General features: G+C 38.1%; 1 protein-coding gene across 14 annotated transcripts in view; it reads left to right on the plus strand.

Annotated features, from left to right (window-relative positions):
* The window catches only part of LOC132095220 (nebulin-like), a 61,468-nt gene that overhangs the window by 27,188 nt on the left and 10,593 nt on the right, over positions 1 to 23,687 (plus strand). For 6 of the 14 annotated variants that reach the window (XM_059500028.1, XM_059500031.1, XM_059500035.1 and 3 more), the window contains 69 exons: positions 76 to 279; positions 385 to 489; positions 580 to 687; positions 807 to 1,118; positions 1,206 to 1,409; positions 1,504 to 1,608; positions 1,704 to 1,811; positions 1,896 to 2,207; positions 2,316 to 2,519; positions 2,726 to 2,830; positions 2,988 to 3,095; positions 3,307 to 3,618; positions 3,721 to 3,924; positions 4,072 to 4,176; positions 4,282 to 4,389; positions 4,481 to 4,792; positions 4,893 to 5,096; positions 5,435 to 5,539; positions 5,650 to 5,757; positions 5,903 to 6,214; positions 6,316 to 6,420; positions 6,545 to 6,643; positions 7,466 to 7,567; positions 7,663 to 7,770; positions 7,865 to 8,176; positions 8,314 to 8,418; positions 8,510 to 8,614; positions 8,709 to 8,813; positions 8,905 to 9,012; positions 9,132 to 9,242; positions 9,357 to 9,554; positions 9,633 to 9,737; positions 9,831 to 9,935; positions 10,053 to 10,157; positions 10,244 to 10,351; positions 10,449 to 10,562; positions 10,650 to 10,847; positions 11,002 to 11,106; positions 11,197 to 11,301; positions 11,399 to 11,506; positions 11,593 to 11,700; positions 11,784 to 11,891; positions 11,982 to 12,086; positions 12,177 to 12,281; positions 12,402 to 12,500; positions 12,597 to 12,701; positions 12,802 to 12,906; positions 13,271 to 13,375; positions 13,473 to 13,577; positions 13,671 to 13,775; positions 13,859 to 13,963; positions 14,075 to 14,179; positions 14,282 to 14,386; positions 14,739 to 14,840; positions 16,380 to 16,481; positions 16,611 to 16,718; positions 16,808 to 16,912; positions 17,009 to 17,113; positions 17,200 to 17,304; positions 17,398 to 17,502; positions 17,595 to 17,705; positions 17,803 to 17,913; positions 17,998 to 18,099; positions 19,053 to 19,157; positions 19,606 to 19,695; positions 21,095 to 21,208; positions 21,319 to 21,423; positions 22,753 to 22,857; positions 23,405 to 23,509. In XM_059500028.1, coding sequence (XP_059356011.1) covers positions 76 to 279; positions 385 to 489; positions 580 to 687; positions 807 to 1,118; positions 1,206 to 1,409; positions 1,504 to 1,608; positions 1,704 to 1,811; positions 1,896 to 2,207; positions 2,316 to 2,519; positions 2,726 to 2,830; positions 2,988 to 3,095; positions 3,307 to 3,618; positions 3,721 to 3,924; positions 4,072 to 4,176; positions 4,282 to 4,389; positions 4,481 to 4,792; positions 4,893 to 5,096; positions 5,435 to 5,539; positions 5,650 to 5,757; positions 5,903 to 6,214; positions 6,316 to 6,420; positions 6,545 to 6,643; positions 7,466 to 7,567; positions 7,663 to 7,770; positions 7,865 to 8,176; positions 8,314 to 8,418; positions 8,510 to 8,614; positions 8,709 to 8,813; positions 8,905 to 9,012; positions 9,132 to 9,242; positions 9,357 to 9,554; positions 9,633 to 9,737; positions 9,831 to 9,935; positions 10,053 to 10,157; positions 10,244 to 10,351; positions 10,449 to 10,562; positions 10,650 to 10,847; positions 11,002 to 11,106; positions 11,197 to 11,301; positions 11,399 to 11,506; positions 11,593 to 11,700; positions 11,784 to 11,891; positions 11,982 to 12,086; positions 12,177 to 12,281; positions 12,402 to 12,500; positions 12,597 to 12,701; positions 12,802 to 12,906; positions 13,271 to 13,375; positions 13,473 to 13,577; positions 13,671 to 13,775; positions 13,859 to 13,963; positions 14,075 to 14,179; positions 14,282 to 14,386; positions 14,739 to 14,840; positions 16,380 to 16,481; positions 16,611 to 16,718; positions 16,808 to 16,912; positions 17,009 to 17,113; positions 17,200 to 17,304; positions 17,398 to 17,502; positions 17,595 to 17,705; positions 17,803 to 17,913; positions 17,998 to 18,099; positions 19,053 to 19,157; positions 19,606 to 19,695; positions 21,095 to 21,208; positions 21,319 to 21,423; positions 22,753 to 22,857; positions 23,405 to 23,509 — 9,201 coding nt within the window. The remainder of the gene's footprint in view (positions 1 to 75; positions 280 to 384; positions 490 to 579; positions 688 to 806; positions 1,119 to 1,205; positions 1,410 to 1,503; positions 1,609 to 1,703; positions 1,812 to 1,895; positions 2,208 to 2,315; positions 2,520 to 2,725; positions 2,831 to 2,987; positions 3,096 to 3,306; positions 3,619 to 3,720; positions 3,925 to 4,071; positions 4,177 to 4,281; positions 4,390 to 4,480; positions 4,793 to 4,892; positions 5,097 to 5,434; positions 5,540 to 5,649; positions 5,758 to 5,902; positions 6,215 to 6,315; positions 6,421 to 6,544; positions 6,644 to 7,465; positions 7,568 to 7,662; positions 7,771 to 7,864; positions 8,177 to 8,313; positions 8,419 to 8,509; positions 8,615 to 8,708; positions 8,814 to 8,904; positions 9,013 to 9,131; positions 9,243 to 9,356; positions 9,555 to 9,632; positions 9,738 to 9,830; positions 9,936 to 10,052; positions 10,158 to 10,243; positions 10,352 to 10,448; positions 10,563 to 10,649; positions 10,848 to 11,001; positions 11,107 to 11,196; positions 11,302 to 11,398; positions 11,507 to 11,592; positions 11,701 to 11,783; positions 11,892 to 11,981; positions 12,087 to 12,176; positions 12,282 to 12,401; positions 12,501 to 12,596; positions 12,702 to 12,801; positions 12,907 to 13,270; positions 13,376 to 13,472; positions 13,578 to 13,670; positions 13,776 to 13,858; positions 13,964 to 14,074; positions 14,180 to 14,281; positions 14,387 to 14,738; positions 14,841 to 16,379; positions 16,482 to 16,610; positions 16,719 to 16,807; positions 16,913 to 17,008; positions 17,114 to 17,199; positions 17,305 to 17,397; positions 17,503 to 17,594; positions 17,706 to 17,802; positions 17,914 to 17,997; positions 18,100 to 19,052; positions 19,158 to 19,605; positions 19,696 to 21,094; positions 21,209 to 21,318; positions 21,424 to 22,752; positions 22,858 to 23,404; positions 23,510 to 23,687) is intronic. The other 8 variants (XM_059500032.1, XM_059500030.1, XM_059500033.1 and 5 more) reach the window with 8 other exon arrangements.

Below are 23,687 nucleotides of genomic sequence, written 5' to 3' on the forward strand. Positions count from 1 at the left end.
GTTTCATATACCCAGTTTATAGAGACATATCGGTTCACTACTTAATGCTAATTTTTATGATATTTTTGTTCTCAGGCTGTGTACAAAGCTGATTTAAAATGGCTTCAAGGTCTAGGATGGGTTCCCATTGGTTCGGTTGATGTTGAAAAAGTGAAAAAGGCTGGAGAAATCCTAAGTGAAAGGATGTATCGTCAGCACCCAAGCAACTTCAAGTTCACTTGCACAACTGAAGACATGCCACTGGCCTTGGCCAAAGCCAATGCAAACATCATGAACAAGGTAGCCTGCTTTGATCAATAGCATAATTTTCTTCTCTTTTCCAATGTATTTTTATAAAGATAATTAGCATATATATGTTTATTTTTATTTTTTCTTACATTATAGAAAAGCTATGTTGATGCTTGGGAAAAGGATAAAACCAAGATCCACGTCATGCCAGATACAATGGAGATTGTGCTAGCTAAACAGAACAAAGTTAACTACAGTGTGGTGGGTCAATCATTTAAAGTCTCAATTTGAATATGGAAAGTTATATTTGTTTTTGTCTCATATTTCTTTTTCTACTTAAACCTACTCCAGAAACAATACAAGCTTGCCAATGAGGAGGCCAAGAAGAAAGGCTATGACATGCGTGGTGATGCCATTTCTATTAAAGCAGCTAAAGCCTCTCGGGATATTATCAGTGATGTGAGTGCTCTCTTCTTTTGTTTTTCATTCATAGTCTTATAGTTCATGGTCCAGAATGTGTCAAAATGCTTATTTTGAATTTTATCCATCCATACTGTTCTTTAATCCTTCAACTGTAGTACAAGTACAAGACTGGTTATCGTAAGCAAGTCGGTCATCACATTGGAGCCCTGAGCGTCCATGATGATCCTCTGATCATGCTGGCCTTGAACTCAGCTAAGATTGCTAGTGATGCTCTCTACAAGAAGGACTTCAATAAGTCCAAGACCAAGTTCCACCTCCCAGTGGACCTGCTGTCTATTGAGCTGGCCAAGAAGTGCCAGATCCAAGTCAATGATGCCAACTACAGAACCTACCTGCACAACTGGACCTGCCTGCCCGACTCCAATGATGTTGTCCAGGCCAAACAAGTCTATGACCTCCAGAGTGACGTAAGTCTGATGAAAGTCTTTTTGACTTTTATTGTTTCTTTTTATAGTTATTTAGAATTTTTCATTATTCTTTGCATGACCATTTAGGCGGTGTACAAGGCTGATCTGAAATGGCTTCAAGGAATCGGATGGGTTCCCATTGGTTCAGTAGATGTTGAGAAAGTGAAAAAGGCTGGAGAAATCCTGAGTGAAAGGAAGTACCGCCAACACCCAAGCAACTTCAAGTTCACCCTTACAACTGAAGACATGCCAATAGTTTTATCTAAAAATAATGCTTCTAATATTAACAAGGTAAATCTGCTCAGTAGGTTTTTCAACACAAGAACTGTCACAAATAGCTTAAAGGTTTGAACATTTGACATCTAATTTTATTCAACTATTATAGAAACTTTACACTGAAGCCTGGGACAAGGATAAAACCAAAATCCATGTTATGCCTGACTGCATGGAAGTTCTGTTGGCAAAGCAGAACAATATAAACTACAGTGAGGTATGTATATGTCTGAAAATGTTTCTTTTTTCCCCCCTAAAAACTCTTTAAATCTGTAGTTAAGACACTCTTTGTAAAATATTTTCTATTTTTAGAAAAGATATAAACTTGCCAACGAAGAATCTAAGAAAAAGGGCTATGATTTGCGTGGTGATGCTATTGCTATCAAAGCAGCTAAGGCATCCAGGGATATCATCAGTGATGTGAGTACTTATTAGAACATAGTTTTTGTCATACATACTTTACTGTGCACAATTACCTTCTGAAAATCGTAAAAAAAATTTTAGTACAAGTACAAGGCTGGTTATCGTAAGCAAGTCGGTCATCACATTGGAGCCCTGAGCGTCCAGGATGATCCTCTGCTCATGCTGGCCTTGAACTCAGCTAAGATTGCTAGTGATGCTCTCTACAAGAAAGACTTCAACAAGTCCAAGACCAAGTTTCACCTCCCAGTGGACCTGCTGTCTATTGAGTTGGCCAAGAAGTGCCAGATCCAAGTCAATGATGCCAACTACAGAACCTACCTGCACAACTGGACCTGCCTGCCCGACTCCAATGACGTCGTCCAGGCCAGAAAAGTGTATGATCTGCGAAGCGATGTAAGTTTGTAAAAATAAAATGTCATTTAAATATTTGTACTGATTCAGAATTTTGAATTGTATATGAACTGTATAGTTCTGAAAAGTTACATTTCTTCTCCACCTCAGGCTGTGTACAAGGCAGACATGGAGTTTATGACCGGTGTAGGATGGGTCCCAATTGGCTCGCTTGATGTCCTGAAGGCAAAGAAAGCAGCTGAGATCCTTAGTGATCGACTCTACAAACAGAAACCAGACACATTTAAATATACACAAGACATGCAGTCCATGCCTTTGGTGCTTGCTAAGACAAATGCCCAAATTATGGATCAGGTTAGTAGGATAAAAAAAGTTACATGATGAGAATCCAACTAACAGTAACTGTCAACAAAATTCTCTGTAGAACAATTTTGTGACAAGTTTAAATATATATATTACTTTGTATAAATGATTATTTTCATGTTCATTTTGATTCATTGCAGGATGTTTTAACAGTATTGAAATTGTCACTAAAACCTTTTTTATTTTTTTTATTTTAGCGTCAATACCATGCAGCATGGGAGAGCGACAAGGTCAAAATCCATATCCCTGCTGATACCCCAGAGATTGTGCTCTCAAGTGCTAATGCAATGAACAATAGTAGGGTAAGTATCACTTCTGAATGATTTTTCTTTCTCCATTATATATTTGTTCTAGTTGATAAAGTAAACATCTCAAATTCATGCATTCTGTTTGATTTCAAAGATTATTCCTATTTATTATTTAACTTAAAAATTATAATAATAAAAATGTTGTTTTCAGAAACTGTACAGACAAGCAGTTGAAGACATGTTCAGGAAAGGCTATGACCTCAAATCTGATGCTGTCGCCATCAAAGCTGCTAAAGCATCCAGAGACATTATTAGTGATGTGAGTATATACCACCTTAACATTTGCTTATAATACAAGCTCACTGGTGCATTTTATATTTGATTGCATAAATATAAATAGGAGCCATCTTTAAAACTAAAGCATAATGTGCCATTGTTAGTAATGTAAGTTTTCCTTCCTTACTGGACCCAGCATGTGATTACTGTTTACTGATCAGAATGTAATGAATGTTTAAATTGATTTTTCACAGTACAAGTACAAGACTGGTTATCGTAAGCAAGTTGGTCATCACATCGGGGCCCTCAGTGTCCATGATGATCCCTTGATCATGCTGGCCTTAAACTCAGCTAAGATTGCTAGTGATGCTCTCTACAAGAAAGACTTCAACAAGTCCAAGACCAAGTTCCACCTCCCAGTGGACCTGCTGTCTATTGAGCTGGCCAAGAAGTGCCAGATCCAAGTGAATGATGCCAACTACAGAACCTACTTGCACAACTGGACCTGCCTGCCTGACTCCAATGACGTCGTCCAGGCCAGGAAGGTCTACGATCTTCAGAGTGATGTGAGTTTCTGTGGATTTCTAATTTTTAACCATAAGAAATAGAGCTACCCTATACTACTACCTGTATTGTTGAACTGTTTCTCATGTATTTTCTGCCAACAGGCTGTGTATAAGGCTGATATGGAATGGATCAGAGGTACAGGATGGGTACCCATAGGCTCAGTTGATGTAGTGAAGGCTAAAAAGGCTGCTGAGATTCTGAGTGAAAGGAAGTACCGACAGCATCCAAGCAACTTCAAGTATACAAGCAAGACAGATGCCGTACCATTTGCTCTTGCCCAAGCTAATGCCAAGATCATGGACAAGGTATTATTTTCCTAGAAAATGTTACTAATCTGTGTAAAAGGTAAAAATAAATTGCTGTTTGAAATCACTGTTTTCATACGGACTGAGATTTTGTAGACCAGAGGTGAATGTGTCTAACTTTTTGTCTTCATTACTATTGCATTGCAGAGTGCATATGTTGATGCCTGGAATAAGGAGAAGATTCATATCCATGTCATGCCAGACACACCTGAGATTGTTCTTGGAAAACAAAACAGACTCAACACAAGCATCGTAAGTACAGCTTTATAGTGACCAACAAATCAGAAATAAACGCACACTAGTTTAGTTTTTAATCCTGTTAAATCGGTATGTGTTGCTTCATCGTGTTCTTTGCAGAAATATTACCGTCAAGACTATGAGGACAGCCTTATTAAGGGCTACTTCCTGCCTAAGGATGCTGTCGCAGTGAAATCTGCCAAGGCCTCCAGAGACATCATTAGTGATGTAAGCCTCAGTTTGGATCTTATCTAATAAGTTAAGCACACACTGTTAAGCGATAATGCTCAAATTTCTTTTATGTATTAAAACCTTACAGTACAAGTACAAAGCTGGATACAGGAAGCAGCAAGGGCACCACATTGGAGCCCTCAGCATCCATGATGATCCCTTGATCATGCTGGCCTTGAACTCAGGCAAGATTGCTAGTGATCTTCTCTACAAGAAAGATTTCAACAAATCCAAGACCAAGTTCAACCTCCCAGCGGACCTGCTGTCTCTTGAGCTGGCCAAGAAATGCCAGATGCAGGTCAATGATGCCAACTACAGAACCTACCTGCACAACTGGACCTGCCTGCCCGACTCCAATGATGTTGTCCAAGCCAGGAAGGTCTATGATCTTCAGAGTGATGTATGTATACTGTATGCCTTGTTTGACACACTGTGCTGTTTACAAAGGCTTTTTAATGTAACTACATGAATACCTTTTCTTTTGCAAACTTTCAAACTAGGCTGTGTACAAAGCTGATCTTGAATGGATCCGTGGATGTGGCTGGATGCCACAAGGATCCTTTGACGTCATCAAAGCCAAGAATGCTCAGGCTATCCTTAATGAGAATCTGTACCGCCAGCATCCCAGCACAGTCAAGTTCACCAGTGCTGTGGACCTGCCTGTTATTGTCCTAGCCAAGCAAAATGCTGACATCCTCAGCGATGTAAGATTATTGCCTTTCTTTATAATTGGTACTCAAATGTTATTTTGAATTTAAAATTACAGCTAAACTGAGGTTGAAGACAGTTGCTCTAACAAGCATAGAAATCAATAGCACAAACATCGGGTGAAACTATTTTTTATTTTAATTGCCGTGAATTACTAGTCAAAATTTCTGTTTTTAAAAAAAACATAATTATTATTACTTTTATTATAATAATTATAATTATATTTACAGTTAATTAGAAATGTAAAATTATGCGAAATGAATGTTATAGCAGTCTTTATTTTTGCAACAATGTGTTCCTTTAATCTTTTTTTATTTTTTATTTTGAATTATAGAAAAAATACAGAGAAGCATGGGACAAAGATAAGACATCTGTCCACATCATGCCAAATACACCTGCCATCGAGTTGTCCAGAGCCAATGCCATTGCTATCAGCAATGTAAGAAAAGTTACATTGCTGAGTATTACTAAAATCATTTCTATTTTGTGAGCTTGTTATGCTATTAAATTGTTGTGTTTTCAATTTCCACCTTTTTTGTCCTGTTGCAGAAAATGTATACCAAAGACTGGGATGTTACAAAGGCGAAGGCATACCAAATCAAAGAGGATGCTGTGTCCGTGATCAAGGCTAAAGCATCCAGAGATATAGCCAGTGATGTAAGCCATCACAAAGTCATGTTTTATCTGTTTGTTTTCTGAATCTCTTTTATATTGTGAAAGATCTTACATTTGGGCTTTTTAATCCCCTTTCTGCTATTTAAGAGTAATGCTTACAACCGATTTGATCATCTTTTAAATGCAGTACAAGTACAAGGCTGGTTATCGTAAGCAAGTTGGCCATCACATCGGGGCTCTCAGTGTCCATGATGATCCCTTGATCATGCTGGCCTTAAACTCAGCTAAGATTGCTAGTGATGCTCTCTACAAGAAAGACTTCAACAAGTCCAAGACCAAGTTCCACCTCCCAGTGGACCTGCTGTCTATTGAGCTGGCCAAGAAGTGCCAGATCCAAGTGAATGATGCCAACTACAGAACCTACTTGCACAACTGGACCTGCCTGCCTGACTCCAATGACGTCGTCCAGGCCAGGAAGGTCTATGATCTGCGTAGTGATGTAAGTTGAGCTTTGATATTTTTTTGTTTTGTTTTTTTTTTTACAAATTTTACAAAATAGTGTGCAAGACATTGTTTCATTTGATTATTTTTGATGTTTAGGCTGTGTACAAGGCTGACTTGGAGTGGATCAGGGGATGTGGATGGATTCCCCATGAGTCTGTTGAAGTCATCAAAGTGAGGAATGCTCAAAAGGTTCTGGCTGAAGTAAGTCATTTGGCACTGTATATTTTAATTGCTTCTACCAGTATTTCTACCAGTAGAGGTACTTTAATTATTTCTACCGATTATACACATATGTAATGATTTTTGATTTTTTTCTGATTCACAGAGAGGCTACCGTGTGAAACTGGACGAGCAGAAATATACAACACCAATTGAAAGCATTGACTTTGTTCGCTCTAAAAATGCTGCAGATGTGCTCAATGAAGTAAGCAAGAAGACATATATTACACAATCATCCAGTCATACAAAACTGTAATTACATGAAAAGAGATTATCAGACAGTATTATAAGGTTATTTTTAAGCAGTTTCCATACATGTTAAAATTATAAAATAAAATATTTGTTTACAAGCCATTATTTAATTTCCTTAGTAATATTGAATGTATAGTAGGAGAATTTCAGGGCACACTTAAAACATGTGATTAAATGCAACCTTAAACCAAGGCATTTGTTACCTAATCTAGCTTTTAACAAACCTGAAATTGTAAATTGCTTTGGATGAAAGCACAGTCTACTCTGTCTAATCATTTCTACATAATCTATAAATATTTTAGTTTTAATTAGTAGTGCGCTTCATTACAGTAATTCAAAGTGCATTACATATACAAAATAAACTCATTTTAAAAGTATTAAAAAACCAAACAAAAAAGAAACAAAGAAATTAAATCAAATAAAAGTTTATTTCAAAAGTAGAAGTATAAATGTTTACAAGCACTTCCTGTGTCTGTTGGCCTCTTTAAGAAGAATCACTTTATGTATCCCCCAATTGTAAGTCGCTTTGGATAAAAGCATCTGCAAAATGACTAAATGTAAATGTGAGTATAATAAGCCTTGTGCTTCTCAAAGTTACTATTACCATTGCTATTGCTCTTACTATTACTATTAAACAACATACCTATTACAGAATATTTAGTTGACAAAATCATGTTCTTTCCATTGAAATGTTGTCACCCCTACGACATAAGTTTAATGTGTGGTTTTCATATATGACTGTTCTCTAAATATCCCTTTCATTTTTTCTTCTCAGGCTAAGTACCGTGAAGCCTGGCACCAGGACAAGATTAAATACACACTGACAGACTCTCCAGTTTTGGCTACAGCCAGGGAAGTTTCCAAAATGTACCACCCGGTAATGCAATTTTCTTTTTTAGAAATAAATATTTTCTGTAATGATTGTTTAAAGGTGTGTACTAACAGAAAGGCCATTTTAAACACCACTTGTAGCACTTCTACACTAAAAACTGGGACAAGACCAAGGCCACATCATACTTCATGCCCGGAGATGCAGTTCCAATTAAACAATGCATCCAGACCTCTAAAGTACAGAGTGATGTAAGTTAATATATAAAACTATACCTATACCCATTTAACTTTAAATATATACTTTATATATATTATAAAATATAAATTATCCTCTTTTTTGCAGTACAAGTACAAGGCTGGTTATCGTAAGCAAGTCGGTCATCACATTGGAGCCCTGAGCGTCCACGATGATCCTCTGCTCATGCTGGCCTTGAACTCAGCTAGGATTGCCAGTGATGCTCTCTACAAGAAAGACTTCAACAAGTCCAAGACCAAGTTCAACCTTCCAGTGGACATGCTGGCATTTGAACATGCAAAGAAGTGCCAGATCCAAGTCAATGATGACAACTACAGAACTCGCCTGCACCAGTGGACATGCTTGCCTGATCAGAATGATGTCATTCAGGCCCGTAAAACATATGACTTAGCCAGTGACGTAAGTATTGGTTAAAGAGGTTTTTAAATCGAAATTCTTCCTGTTTATTCAAAAATGAGAATGAAGGTAAAGTTTTGTTTGTTTTATAAGTCAGCTGATTTGAATGCTTTGAATTTAATAAAATACTCTTCCTCCAGAACATCTACAAAGCAGATCTGGAATGGTTACGTGGTTGTGGATGGGTGGCTGCTGATTCTGTGGATCATGTCAAAGTCCGAAAAGCCCAGGAAATTATGAATGAGGTAAAAAACAGTTTTTTTTCCCCACAAATTCTCACTTATAATACAAACCTCTGTTATCTTACAACGATGCCTGTTTCTTTTCCCCATGCAGAGACTTTACAAGAAGGATGCTAAGGAAAACTTTGCCAAATTTACCCACGTTGTGGATCGCCCTGAGGTTGTTCTTGCAAAGGTTAACGCCTTTAACCTCAGTGATGTAAGTGTGTCACAGATTTGGGCATTTTCGTTGGGAAAAACTGGTGTGAAGAGGTTAACTTATCTATTACCTCAATATTTCTGTTGTTAATCAGCTGAAGTACAAAGAATCATTTAACCTGGAGAAGGGCCACTACATTGGATCAGAGGATACACCACAGCTGGCTCACTCTAGAGATTTCGCAAAAATGATCAGTGAGGTAACAATACCCATTCCAGACTTTTTTGTTTGTATCTGTTTTATTTATGGGATACATTCCATTTAGAATGTTTTTGCTGTTGTTATTCTAGAAATTGTACAAAGCCAACTGGGATAAGAGCAAAGCCACTGGCTACCAGCTGAATCATGAATATATATCAGTACAACAAGCCAAGAGGACCAGAGACATGATCAGTAATGTAAGTATCAAAAATGATAGAAAAAATATATATATATATATATATTTTGCTTCAAACACTGTTAAAAACAGTTTTTTTAAGTGATGTAAACAATTGTTTCATGTGTTAAAATACTGCAGTATAAGTACCTTGATGCTCATGAGAAAGCCAAAGGACACTACATGGCTTCAACAATGGTTGACTTCCCTGAGGTGGCTCGCTCTGGCCAAATGGAGAAAATGAAGAATCTGGTGAGTTGTTTTTATTATTACTACGCCTTAGTTCTAGGGTTGCTATTCTTTATTCACTTGAAGAGTTTATATTTTAATTCCTCATTTACCAGACTTTTTTGATCTGTCCTACAGAGAGACTACCACAAAGCCTACAATGAAACCAAAACTAAGCTCCACATTCCTGCTGATATGATCAGCCATGTGGTTGCCAAGAAATGCCAGGAAATCCTGAGCGATGTTCTATACCGTACTCACCTGCACCAGTGGACATGCCACCCTGATCAGAGCGATTCCATCCGTGCACGCAAGGCCAATGAGATCTTGAGTGATGTAGGTTATGATTACAGTGATATTTAAACTGGGTTGGGTTTGTTGGATGGCTTCATTTGACTAATATCTTCCTGGCAGGTGTTCTACAAAGAGGACCTGAACTGGATGAAGGGCGTTGGTTGTTATGCCTGGGATACTCCTGAGATTGTGCGTGCCAAGAAGTCATACGAGCTTCAGAGTGATGTGAGTAACATTTTTGCGACTCATCTAGCCATTGACGTTGAAGAGACATTATGTTTCCACCCGTTTAAAGGTTAAATGTTTGTTTCCACACAGATTAAATATAAAGCAGAAGGCAAGAAGGAATGGAACAACTACTCCATTGTGACAGACACACCTGTATATGTGACTGCTGTTCTGGGCCACACTTGGGCAAGCGAGGTTAGAACTCCCATAATCTCCCATGAATTGCTCACTGAAATACTTAAATATTATTAAGAGCACAGTACTTTTGAGTTCACTTGGTAATATGCTGTGTATTTTGTGTTTTATCCACAGTTGAACTACAGAGAGGCGTATCATAAGGAGAAACACATTTACACCACTGTTCTGGACACCTGTGACTATGCAAGATGCTTTAACCTGAAGGAGATCTACAGCACTGTAAGCCTGCATGAAAACCTCTAAAATCCTGAGTTACTGGTTTAATTTGTTGTCCCAGTTTCTGAAATCTCTTTGTGTACATATAGAAAGCCTATTCTGCAGCTTGGGACAAGATCAAGGCCAAGAGCTACAGCATCCCTCACGATTCCCATGCCTTAGTCCATGCCAAACAACAGAAGGTTGTCCTGAGCAATGTGAGTCTCTTCACCAGTCTCTTCTCCAATTCTTTGCTTTCATAGAATCTGATTGTCCTAACCATACTGGACATTACACCTTCGTTGGTTCCTGTAGGTTAAATACAAGGCAGATTATGAGAAGTTCAAGACCCTGTACAGCCTGCCTAAGTGTCTTGCGGATGACCCTGCTACTGCAAGATGTATCAAAGCTGGAAAACTGGTTCTGGATGTGAGTAAAGCATCAGCTGAGGTCCGGTTTTGCAACTTACTAAATGTCAAAATAATTGAAATTTCTTTGTAACACTTTTTCCATTAGCGATTGTACAAAGACAAATATGAGAAGACTAAGGCAAAAATCCACATACCTCACGACATGCTCGACATCATATCCGCACGCAATACTCAGAAGACTGTCAGCGGAGTCAACTACCGTAAATATCTGCACCAGTGGATCTGCCTGCCTGACATGCAGGTCTACGTGCAAGCCCGCAAGGTCAACGAGCAACTGAGCGACGTGAGTTATACCTGTACCTCCAAACACGCTTCAAATTTTTGTGTACTGTCATTTGCAAATGCCAAGCAAGTTAGGTTCCAATGTTTTAAGTGAGATTGCTCACTGGTTTTAGGTCTCTTGGTAGCTGTAGCCTTCACATTGCATCTCATTTCAGATCTTCTACAAAGATGACCTCAATTGGTTGAAGGGTATTGGCTGCTATGCTTGGGACACTCCTGAGATTCTTCGTTGTAAGCAATCTATGAAGCTGCAGAGCGAAGTAAGCCTTATTTCATTTTCTGTCAGTTTACTCCTCCTTCTCCATCCTCTCTCATTATGTCTTCTTTTCTTGTGTGCTGTTCTCTTTCAGAATCTTTACAGAGCTAAGGGAATCGAGCATTTCAAGAACTACACTGTGGTCACGGATACCCCTGTCTATGAAACCTGCAAGCTGAGCGCTAAGAACTTGAGCGAGGTATCTCATGAAAAACATGAATCAGCTTACATTAAAGGGCTTTTACTGCAATTTGATTGAAGCAGAACCTTCTAATTAATATAGTTTCTGTCAACAGCTTAACTACCGTCATGACTACGTCACAAACGTCATGGGTAAAAACACCGCTCCTGCTGTGACCGTCGATACTGAAAGGGCCCGTCAAGCTAACTACATCCAGAGCAACGTATGATGCCTCTTACCAATACATAAGAATGTATACTGATCTCTCCGTTGATATATGCTTCACATCACTTCCATTATTTTTTTCAGAACTTCTACAAAGAGGCCAATAAGATGTTTATGCCCACTGGTTATTCTCTGCCCTACGACACTCCCCTAAACAAACAGGCCAAGGCCAACAACATCAGCACCAGCAATGTATGAGAACACCTCAGTTTACAAAATAAAAAAAGTGATTATATGTTATGAATGCATCTCATCTGATGTTCCAATGTCTGTAGATGAAGTACAAGGAAGCCTATGAGCTGATGAAAGCCAGGAGCTACAAACTAGGTCCTGATGATATCAACTTTGCCTCTGTAAGAAAGACTAACAAGGTCACCAACCAAGTAAGTCCAAGATAAATATAACGCGTTTCACTTTTGAAATGTAAACTTTATCACAAACAGGGATATTAGCTAGGTTTCTTTTTGTCATAGCGACTGTATCGTGAGAAATATGAGAAGGAAAAGGACAAGATCCACTCTGAGTATGACACACCTGAGATCCGGCAGGTTAAGGCCACTCAACAAGCCATCAGTGATGTATGTATTTATTATAAAACATGCATTATGTCTCACATGCTACACCCACAGAATTATTTGATGCCCTAATAATGGTTCATTTTCCTACAGCTGTGCTATAAGGAGAAGTACTACAACAGCAGAGGAACTCTTCTGCCCTTGCCCATCACCCCAGAGCTGATGCATTGCTTCCATGTCAACGAGCTCAACAGCGATGTAGGTGTCACCCGTACTACATGCACCTAAATTTACTGTGGCATACTGCAAGAGATGCATGCATAGCATTTCCCGCCTTGACATTTGCAGGTATGTTAACTGTGTTTATATCTTCTGCAGCTAAAATATAAAGAGGATTTGCATTGGCTGAGAGGCATTGGCTGCTTTATGGCAGACTCTCCTGAGATGGTCAGAATCCGCGAGATCACCAAGTTCAAAGTAATTATTCATTCGCTTATTATGCAGATCATATTTCACTAATAATGGTTCATTTTGATTATTTTTGGTACTAATCAGGATTTTTTTTTTTTCTAGAAATCATATGAGGTTGATGCTAAGAAGAACTTCTCCAACTTCAGTGTAGTCCTGGACACACCGGAGTACAAGCGTGTGACTGAACTTAAGACCCACATGAGTAATGTGAGTGATTTTATATCGGCCTCGGGCCTGACATCGCACTCCTGTTTTAAAGTCTATTCACGTTCTTAAATGTCTCTTTATCTGTTTTTCCCTTCCACAGATTGTGTACCGAGCTGAAGGCAATAAAGAAAAGACAAAATGTGCCACTACTGTGGATGGCCTGGAAATTACGAGAGCCAAGTGGGCACAGAGTCTGACTAACCATGTAAGTCACTTTCAGCGCAATTAAATTAAAAAGTAAATTAAAAGTAAATTAAAAGTAAATAATGGCTTGTTATAATGTGTAGAATTAAGAAATCATGGTTTCATGGTAAATTTTACAAATGACAGTCTGACCCTTCCAACATAACTGACAAAAACGATTCCCAAGCACAGAAAAATAGCTACTGTAAATTGTCTTATTGTCATGGGCACAGAAATATTTATTTTATATATTTTTCTTTCAACAAATATAATGCAAAACAGCATTCCATTACTTTTAAGAAATATTAAAATTTCTTACCTGGTAGATTTTCTCAAATTACTGGAGAAAAGTAGATATTCACCATACATATTGTGACTCTACACAGTTCAAGTACATTGATCTGGCATCCAAAGAGAGGGCCTTCTTCACCCCAGAATCACACACTCCCATCTTGGATCATGCCCGTTCCATGAAAGTGGTGTACAGTGAGGTAAGTTGATCTTTTCACCACACTTAGATCTTTTAAGTATTAAATAACATGTCTGCATGCAGACAAGCCTGTGATTCTTCTATCGTATCATCTTTAGAAAAAGTACAAGGAACAGTATGAGAAGATGAAGCACAAGTATACTGCCATCCATGACACACCGATCCTGGTTCGTTCCAAGAAAGCCTACCTCAATGCCAGTGATGTAAGTCAACCAGATGCCTTATTGCTTGCTTTATTGGACTGTTTGATATCAGTAATAGAGCCCCTCTAAAAAATCAACATCATTCCTCTTTAGTTGCGCTACAAGGAGACCTTTGAGCTGTCTAAGGGTCACTACCATGCTGACAAGGACGCCCTGGATATTCTCTGTGCCAAGAGGGTCAGAGATGACATCAGTGAGGTCAGTAATCTTAAAGACTTAAAGACATAAATGTGATTTTTTTTTAAGAAATCCTGTCACTCACTCGCTCACTTTTTTTACAGGTCAAATACAGGGAGAAGTACATCAGCACTTTGGGCACCTGGAAGTCTATCCCTGACCGCCCTGAGTTTTTCCACAGCAGGATTGTGAGGGACTGCATCAGTGACGTGAGTATAACAAAGTGTCCTTCTTGTTTCTGTGATTTGACAGCTTACGGCATCATTGAAAGAAACTCATGTTGCTGTTTAAATACTCTCACATGTTCTTATCCATTTTAGATCAAATACAAAGAGGATCTGGACTGGATCAAGGGCATCGGTTGCTACGTGTGGGACACACCTGAGATGGTGCAGGCTGAACACAACAAAACCCTCTACAGCGAAGTAAAGAAAAAACACAATTCTACTCATTTCTACACATTTCATCAGTAATATGGTATGTAACAGAGTCTCCACTTACTCTCTTCTACTGGTTTTTGTTAACAGAGACTCTACAAAGCATCTTATGAGAAGAACAGAGCCAACTTCAAATACACATGTGACACACCATTCTTTGAGGCTGTCAAGAATGCTTCACTTTTGATCAATGATGTAAGTCAATGAACGCATGACTACATTTCATAATACAATGGTATATTAATGGCAATGAGAATAATAGAAAAGCAAGAAAAATACAAAGTGAATGCTTACATAACATAATCTGTTTCTCTTCCACTGCCTCTGTAATGGGTATAGCTTTAAAGGTAAACTATTACAACATGTATATTACCCTCTCAAATTGTCTGTTATGTTCAAATGTATTTTTTTCCCCTTTAAGTCATATATTAACTAAGATTTCACTTTGAGTTTACCTGTTATGATGTATTTTCTCCTCTGAATGAGTGCTCATCTTTACTGCTCTCGAGGCAGTTGTCTTTAACTCCTGTTTTGAAATCCTGAGCAGAGGTCCTACCGTGCCAGCTATGAGAAGTCTAAGGATAAGTACACCGTAGTTGTAGATGATCCTAGAAACATCTTGGCTAAGGAGGCCAGCAAGATGAGTCAGGTAAAGCCACCTGCTCCAGCTGCCCACTACGGGTCCATCGCCTGCCACAGGGGCCCGAGCATGAGGTCGTCTCCGATCCACTGGATGGCTCTGTCGCATGGCTTTAGTGTCTCTCGATTGTGTCTCTTTCTCTCCCTTGATTTAGGTGTCTGCTTCTGGACCAAATTTGTGTGCTCCAGATACTGCTTCGTCTGAACAGTTTGGGTGTTGGGTCATGAGTTATGGCTACTGTTTTGAAATCCCTTATCTGGAGTACACAGTTTGGAACTGAGCAACTCTACATGGACTTCAGGAGCCAATTTCCCTCTCTGTCTTCACTCGTGGCATGATATGTGCATCTGTGTGTTTTCTCAATGGACAGGGAAAATATAAATTCAAGGCCAAGGAGTTACTTAAGAGTGGCTGCAATGAGCTGCTCCGTCCTGACATTCTTGTTGCGATGTACAACTCTGGCATGTGGAGTAAGGTAACATCTGCCTTATAGTTAGTGAGTCTCCATTCCCCATTAAAGTCTCATCTTTTCATCAATGCACCCCTAACTTCACTTTTGATAGTCATATGCAGCCTTTAACTATAACTAGTTTGGATTTCTACCATACCCTGCTTTTAAAACACATCCACTGTTCACTTTCCATAACTTCATTCATTTTGCTCGAAAAAAAACAGGTAAAACAGTTGTTCAGTATACAGAGTGAATGTAGAAGAGACTGGCACTATGACAGTATTACCAAGCTGGCATTCATGCAAAGTCAGCTATATATAAGAGGTAGATTTTAACTGAAAGTTAAGCTATTTTAAGATAAGGATGTTTTCATAAATGTCAGGTCAGGGCAACCATCACATTTTGTGGGTGCAAGACGTCACACGTTTTACCTTAAACTGTATTCAGTGGAGTAAAAAGTGTGACAATTAGCCTTGTCTCCCCTACTTAAAGGTATCATGGTGGTGTTTTCCTCTAGTTTCTTTGAATCAGGTTATTATTTTACAATGAAAAAGAAACAATGATGCATCAGTTAAATTAATTAATTAATATATTAAAATAAATAGTTTTGCCTTAAAATACATTTAGTCAAAATGCCAATGTTTAATGTGATTTTTTTATATAAACAAAAGCATCAATAAAAGAAAAAATACATTCAGAGAAGATATGCCATGTTCAAAAGTTTGCAGAAGAATGATCATAGAGATGAAGACATTTTACGGTAGCTTGAACTTGTCAGTGTCTTTGTGTATACTGTTGCCTGAGGCTGCTTTTCACTTTCATCTTTTGTCTCACTGCATATTGCATGTAAGTTTGTGTGCATCTTTATGGACTGCTGTATATCCTAGTATCCATAAGTAATTTTTGCATGCTTTCAACTGGATGAATTTTGTGTAAGGCAAGTTTCAGCTTAAATTAAGTCTGTCATGATAAACCCTTCCATTTTAATGAATGATATTGGCAGTTATTATACAACTTTCCGTAACTTTTAATAACTTAATAAAGATTTGGAAATGTGCTTTCTCTGACTATCATTTCTTGTCCATCACTTCCCGTAGTGGAAGTACAGAGAGCAGTATGAACGTGCCAAGACAAAGTTCACCGCAGTGCTGGATACCCCTGATTACCAAGTTGCCAAGCGCAGCAAGCAGGCCAGCGATGTGAGTATCATCACCATCTGCCTTCCATAATGTGGAAAGCATTTGTACATGCATATAGATGTTCCTAATTCCACTTGAGAATTACTCCAGTCATTGTATGTGAATGCATTCATCTGTTCTCTTATTTAGATCATTTATAAGATGGAACACAACAAGACCAAAGCGACAAGTTACACTCTTGGAAATGACACTCCCTCGAGCCAGCACATGAAGAAGGTCAAGGAGATCTCCAGCAATGTAGGTTAACATTTCATTACGTTTGCAGAAAGGAACCAAGTTTTTAATGTCAGTATATAATTAATTTCAACCTTTTGTGTTTTTTCCAGCTGAAATACAAGGAAGTGTATGAAAGAAACAAGGCTCACATCAACATGGCACCTGACGCTCATGACATTCGTGCAGCCAAGGAAGCCTACAAGAACATCAGCAATGTGAGTCTGCATTGATCTGCACTTAGCATCTGTGAAACTGAATTGCAAGTCAGTGTCTCATTATGCATATCATTATTTGTGTTTTCCTCCTTGTAGCTTGACTACAAGAAGAAGTATGAGGCCACCAAGAACAAATGGATCTGGACTGTGGACAGACCTGATTTCATCCATGCTGCGAAGAACAGCTTCCAGCAGAGTGATGTTCGTGCCATTCTACTTTCTACCACGGTTTCAGTTATAGAGAAAAAAAATAATGATTAATTAATTGATTTGTTTGTAATCCACAGGTTGAGTACAAGTACGATAAGGAAATGATGAAGGGCTGTGTTATTTCTATTGCTGATGATAAATGCACCATTCTGGCTAAGCAGAACACTGAGCTTGCCAGCGATGTGAGTGCCATTTTCCATAGACATTTTCCATTTTTGAGAATCAACATACAAAATGTGGTTAGTTAAACTAATAAAAATGTCACTGTTCTTCAGGTGAAATACAAAGAGAAGTATGAGAAGGACAAAGGCCAGTACATTGCTGTCCATGACACTCCTCAAATCCTTCATGCTAAATCAGTGGCTAAACTTGTGTCTGAGGTAAGGCACAATGTAATGTTGTAATGCATGTAGATTCATTAAAGCACCGTAAAATATTTTAGAAAATTCATGTTTTGCAACTTTTTCTGCAGATCAGATACAAGGAGGCCAGCAAAAAGGATCACCAGTCAGGTGTCTTCACAACTCTTGCTGAAACCCGCGACACTGCCCACAGCAAAGAGGTTGCCAAAATCACAAGTGCTGTAAGTCTAAATACTCAGTTTTTACCCCTTTATTACAATAAATCTCATTTGTAGCAATTGAGATCACCAATCATAATCTCACATAATCTTTTCACAGAAATTGTACAAGGAGAAGTTTGAGAAGGAGAAAGGCAAGTCTAATTATAACCAAATGATTGCTCCTCCTGAGGTGCAACATGCCATGGAAGTGGCCAAGAACCAAAGCAATGTAAGGAACTAGTATCGAAGTATCAACCTCAAATAATAGTCTCAGACAGAGAACATTGTAAATCCCACGTCTCTTTTTGTATAGTTTGCCTATAAGCAGGAGGCTAAAGCCAAGCTGACGTACACTTCGGTTGCTGACCGCCCAGACATCAGGAAAGCCACTCAAGCTGCTAAACTCGTCAGTGAGGTGAGGGTCACTTTAAAGGGACAGTTTAAATTCTGTTCACTTACTCAGCCTTATGTCCTTCCAAACACATGAAACTGTCATTCACCTATATTTAAAACATCTATATATAGTCAACGGCAGCTCAGCTATGCTTGCTTGACACCCAAGGAACAAACCTTATTGGTTCTTGCACACAAAGTGACATGATTTATGTTTACGTCATGTTTATATGTGATTAAAAACATACATTAAATCTGTTATTATATAAAATGATTGTATCTTTCCTAAAGACTTGAATTAAGAGCTCAATTCATATGAATTATTTTTACTCTTTATTAGTCCAGGGGATATGTGCAAAATTTGAGATGATATGTTCACTTTTTCATAAAAGCATGAAACTTGGTACAATTACACAGGTTAGGGCCCTGAACATTTTCAGAAATGGAGCCATTGCAAAAACACCTTGTTGTTGCCATGGCGACCATTTTACTTTCCGCCATAACCAAGAAAAGGTGATGTCTACCCCTATGTTTTGATGGTCAAGGATTACAGTGATACAATATACAGCAACATAAACTTTTCAGTTGAAGAGTTAATGGTGAAATCAGCAATATGAGAAGGAAATCACAGTATCTGAACATTCATGCTTTTATGAAAAAGTGAACATTATTTTCACATATCACCTGGACTATATGTACTTTTTAAAATGAAAAAATTAAAAGTTTTTAAAGGGTAATTGACTTTTTAAATGGAGGGTAAGAAACCTCTCAGGTTACCCTAAAATATTTGTGTTTCAAATAAGAACTAAAGTCTTATGTGTTTTTAATCACATTGGAGTAAATAAATCATGATAGAGTTTTTATTTTTGAGTGAACTGTTGCTTTTTCTATGCAATCCTCCTTAGTAAAGTCTTGACAAAAAGCATGTATTGGTGTACTAGTAGGTAGTAATGGTTGCAAAAACTGTTCTTGTAGATCGGATACCGTGATAAGGCTCGCCAGGAGGCCAGCCGTGGTGGAACGCTGCTCGGCCGTCCTGATATCACCCTGGCCACTGAGGTGTCCAAACTGACCAGTCAGGTAATACCGTTCGCAACTCCACACTAGACACGATGCAATCCGCAGACTTTAATTGTATTTATCCCCAAGGAGCACAGGGCTTTTGTTTGAAATTGCTGGATATGTATTTTGACAGTGATTTCCTTTCACCTTCACCATCATGGAAGCTGCATGTCTTTATTATGTGGTAGTACTCAAAAATAACTGTACTAGATTCAAATGCCTCAGCAGTGCTTCTGATGCCCATCAGCATTAATGCTATCATTGTCTATGTGAGCTCTGAGTGTCTCTTGTAATCTGTGCCATCCTCATCTGCTCACTTTTCTCTCTCTGCGCTGTATTTATTCATGTATATCCACCTGATTCTTTCCTTTCTCTATAATCCATCCATCTGTTCATTCATAAATTCATTTTCACTCTTCTGTCCCATCTCATTGATGTTACCCTGCCATTTCACTGCACTTTTTAGGTGGAGGAAAAGCCATCCCTCCATGGTGCTGCCTCATTTGACACTCCTCAGATGCGTCACATAAAGAAAATGAGTGCCGTGACTAGTGATGTAAGAAGGGTCCCTGGCCCCTGGGGGCTACATTTGCACTTTTCTGTCTGTCTGATGTCTATGTTCTCTTTCCCTCTGAGTCACCTAGTTGGTGAACTCCAGTGGCACTCAATTTGATAAGATTTTTGGGTCCTGTGGACATCCTGTAGACAAGTTTTTTTTGTTGGTTTTCAGTGGTTCTGCCCATTCAATTTTACATTTCCACCCATTTCATTGTCTTTTTGTTGCTCATTTTGTCTCTTTTTGTGTTTGTCATGCATTGCCTTGTTGCCAAGCATAGGCTTATAGGCCAGCACTCACAGTTTTGTCAGAGTTTTTTTCTCACCAGAAGCATTTTTGCCAACATTTCTTTGTCATTTTATTTGTCTGGCATGCAAAATTGTTTTATCTTTTATATCTCAAATTGTCAGAACTGGTGTCCAGTTTTCTGTTGCATTCCTTTGACATGCTGTCGTATTGAGGAGTGTGCAGATTCAATATAAGCAACTCTATTGTGTTATATTACATACATGATTAAAATCAATGCTAAATCATTCATGTGATTGCTATGTTTAAGAGACTAGAAACGCACTTACCACAATTGAAGACTGATTTTATTTTGTAGTATTGAAAATGATCATTTGGTCTACACACTCCTCATGTTACTCTCTTTGCTTGATGTCACAAATTTGATTCCTCCACAGATCTGGAGTTTTTCAGAATCTCTGGGATAAGATTCAACCTTTTTACTACCTTTCCTTTAGTTAAAGCTGAATTGTGTCGTTTTTCTTTAAGTAGGCCATTTTTTTTGGGATGGTTTACCCAAAAAATGTAATTCTTTCATTTACCCACCTTTCATTTTCATAAAACTTCCATCCATAAGACTTTTATTTATCTTCGAACACAAAAAAATATATATTTTGTGTTAGTTTGGAGCAGGATTTTCCGTTGTGCACCCACTCACTCACACATACCGTAGGACCACAAGTTTTTTTTTTTTTAATTCCTATTGGAAAATAAAACGTAAAAAATCTTTCCAGAAGCAAGGCTGCTGATGAAAATGGACGGGCACTATTGCACTCTGTTGGTTCAGTGATGCTAGTGACAGAAATCACACACTTCAGCTTTAATACCACAAATAGTATATGTTGATGTGATGCTTTTGAATGCTCTGAACTTTATGTTGGTCTTCCCATTTAGGGCTAGTACAGTGTGAACATGATCTGAATCATACTGTATTAGAACCAACTGAAACCCTATTGTAACGAGACTCTTTTTAGTGTCACTTTCTTTCCACTGATGACTGCATGGAACGATTAATTTAATACTCATGACTGTGCTTTTGCAAGCATTTTGGCTCAGAGATGGAGATAATACAACACTACCAGCAACTAACAATCTCACTGTCCTCTCTCAAAAGCTGAAGTACAAGGAGAAGTTTGACAAGGAGATGAAAGGAAAGAGACCACAGTATGATTTGAAGAACAGCAAGATTTATCAGACTCTGAAGGATGCCAATGATCTTGCAAGCGAGGTGCTTCAATCTTAAAAGAAAAATTTGAATGAACATTTTTTTTACCAGTCCCATATCATGTTGACAGTGTTTCATATTATGGTGAATTTTTGCATATATCTATCATGCAGGTGAAGTACAAAGGGGACCTGAAGAAGATTCACAAACCAGTTACGGACATGGCAGAGTCTCTGTCCATGCAGCACGGCATGAGCACTAGCAAGCTGGCCAGTGATGTAAGAGCTCTACAGCCGGCTTCATTTCCCTCTCATCAAAACTGCTTTATCTCACACTCTGTAACAGTCAAATATCACATCTTCATGTAATATCACAAGATCCATCTTTCATCCTTATAGAAAGCTCCCATTTGAAACTATTTACTCATTCCAGGCTATCATTTGGTAGTGACCCTCGTCATCCGATTTTAAACATACTACTACTAGCATTCGATTTTAACTTATCTCCACTTTTGCTCGCACGTGACCCTAGAGCTATTCTTTCTTCTTCTTCTTTTTATTAACATACCTAGTGCTTATGAGCGCTCTAACATCTAATTTTTCCCATAACAACATTCCCTGCTAAATTTTTCTCTGGATGCCTTTTTTCTATCTACATTTTTGATTTCCATTTTAATGTGTCCATATAAACTAGAAAAGGAAAGCTTACCAAAGCAGACCTTGAATGTTTGCTTGACACAGTTTTATCTGAACATTTAAAAAACGATTTGAAAAGGTTATTGTTATGGATAACCTTAAAATAGGGTTATTTAGGACATATGTATTTTAAAACCTTGGGCTGTTTGAAGTTTTGAGTTACAAGTCTTAGGCTGAATACCCCAGTTTACTTACAGTTTGAAAAAAAATATGTAAGGGTTTGATTGAAAATAAGTTTTAAGGATATTAAGACTGAATACTTGGACGTGTCAAAGAGAGATTTGAAGTTTAGATGGACATCTGTTTTATAGGCTTCCATAGCTAATGTGTTCTGCTTGAGCATTATGGGTGCTTGGTAGGCAGTTACTAGACAGTTGATTGGTCATTCTGGTTGGTTGTTAGAGCATTGTCAGGTGGTTACAAAGCCTAATGAGTCAAAACAGGATGAAGGACAGTGTCAAGTTTGATGAAAACAGCTTAAAAACTCTAGAAGGAATTACTTCATGCATTATCAAAGGAAGTCTAAGAGATCTTTTGGGAATTGTATGCCCTGCTAAAGGTAAAACATACTGTTCATCTGATGAATTAGAAAAGATATAATGCCCTAAATAAGAACAGTCTGTTGGTCTGTGCTGGTTTATGTAGTTTGAATGCTCTAGGAGAAGTAGGTTAGGTTAGCAATTTTGATATTAGAATATTTAATTTTTTGCTCATTACATTATCAGTGTCATTATGTCTATATACAGGTACGGCCTCCTTCATGTTTTGTGAACATGACAGCCGTTCTTTTCTCTTTTTTTGTCCCCACTTTTCCTTTTTTTGGTCATTTTTGGCCTTCTTAACATGGGAGAGATGAAGCACTGGATTTCCATTTTGTTTTATTGAGCTGCTTTATTGGCCGTTCCTCTTTAGTACCAGTACAAGAAGAAGTTTGAGGAAAGTAGGGGTCACTACCATATGATATCCGACACACCTGAGCAGCTTCACCACAAAGAGGCCTCAGAGCTGCAGAGTCAAGTAAGTCACATATAGTTCTAGAGCTTTCTGCAGCTGACGTCACCTGCTTCTCTGTGTGTGAAACCAAGACTGATTCTACACATACTGGACCTGTTTATTTCATTTCATCAGGCTAGTCAGTGTCATGCAGCTATAATAGATCTCGTTATCATTTACATTTCATTTGTTTGGGTTGGTTTGTCCTGTAAAACTGCTTTACAAGGACTCATTTGTACATTATGTAATAACAAAGCTGCAAAAACACGTCACTTCGTCATTAAAAACACAGACATTTTATACTGTAAAAACACCATAAACATCCATTGTATTTTAATGAATTTTCCACACTCTTAATCCTACAGCAAACTCTATTCTCAGTCTTAGTGCTTAGAAACATAATATGGCAGAGTGACATCCAATAAAAAAAATAAAAATACAGCACAGACTGAACAAAAAGATTCAGTATGCAAACAAAGCTTTGGTGTTTGCTTTATAAGCATTATTTGCTTAACCAATAACTTTTTTTCTATTTGCATGTTCCTCACCTTTGGGCTTTTGTTGAATACAGGTGAAATATAAGGAGAAATATGAGAGAGAAAGAGGCAAAGCCATGCTGGATTTCGAGACTCCTACTTACGTAACTGCTAAGGAGGCTCAACATATGCAGAGTCAGGTAAATACTGCTGCCCAAGCTTATTGTATTCAGTGCAAAACAAATAACAGCATACATTGCTCAAGTATTTTTTTGTAACCCAGTGTGAATAAATGAGGAATGCTAAGTGAAATTCAAATACTGTGCTTTTGTGTGGATACAAAATATTTCAATGCTGGTAAGTAATTGAGACACCACA

The sequence above is a fragment of the Carassius carassius genome, chromosome 19 (assembly GCF_963082965.1).
Source record: "Carassius carassius chromosome 19, fCarCar2.1, whole genome shotgun sequence".
In the NCBI taxonomy this organism is placed as follows: Eukaryota; Metazoa; Chordata; class Actinopteri; order Cypriniformes; family Cyprinidae; genus Carassius; species Carassius carassius.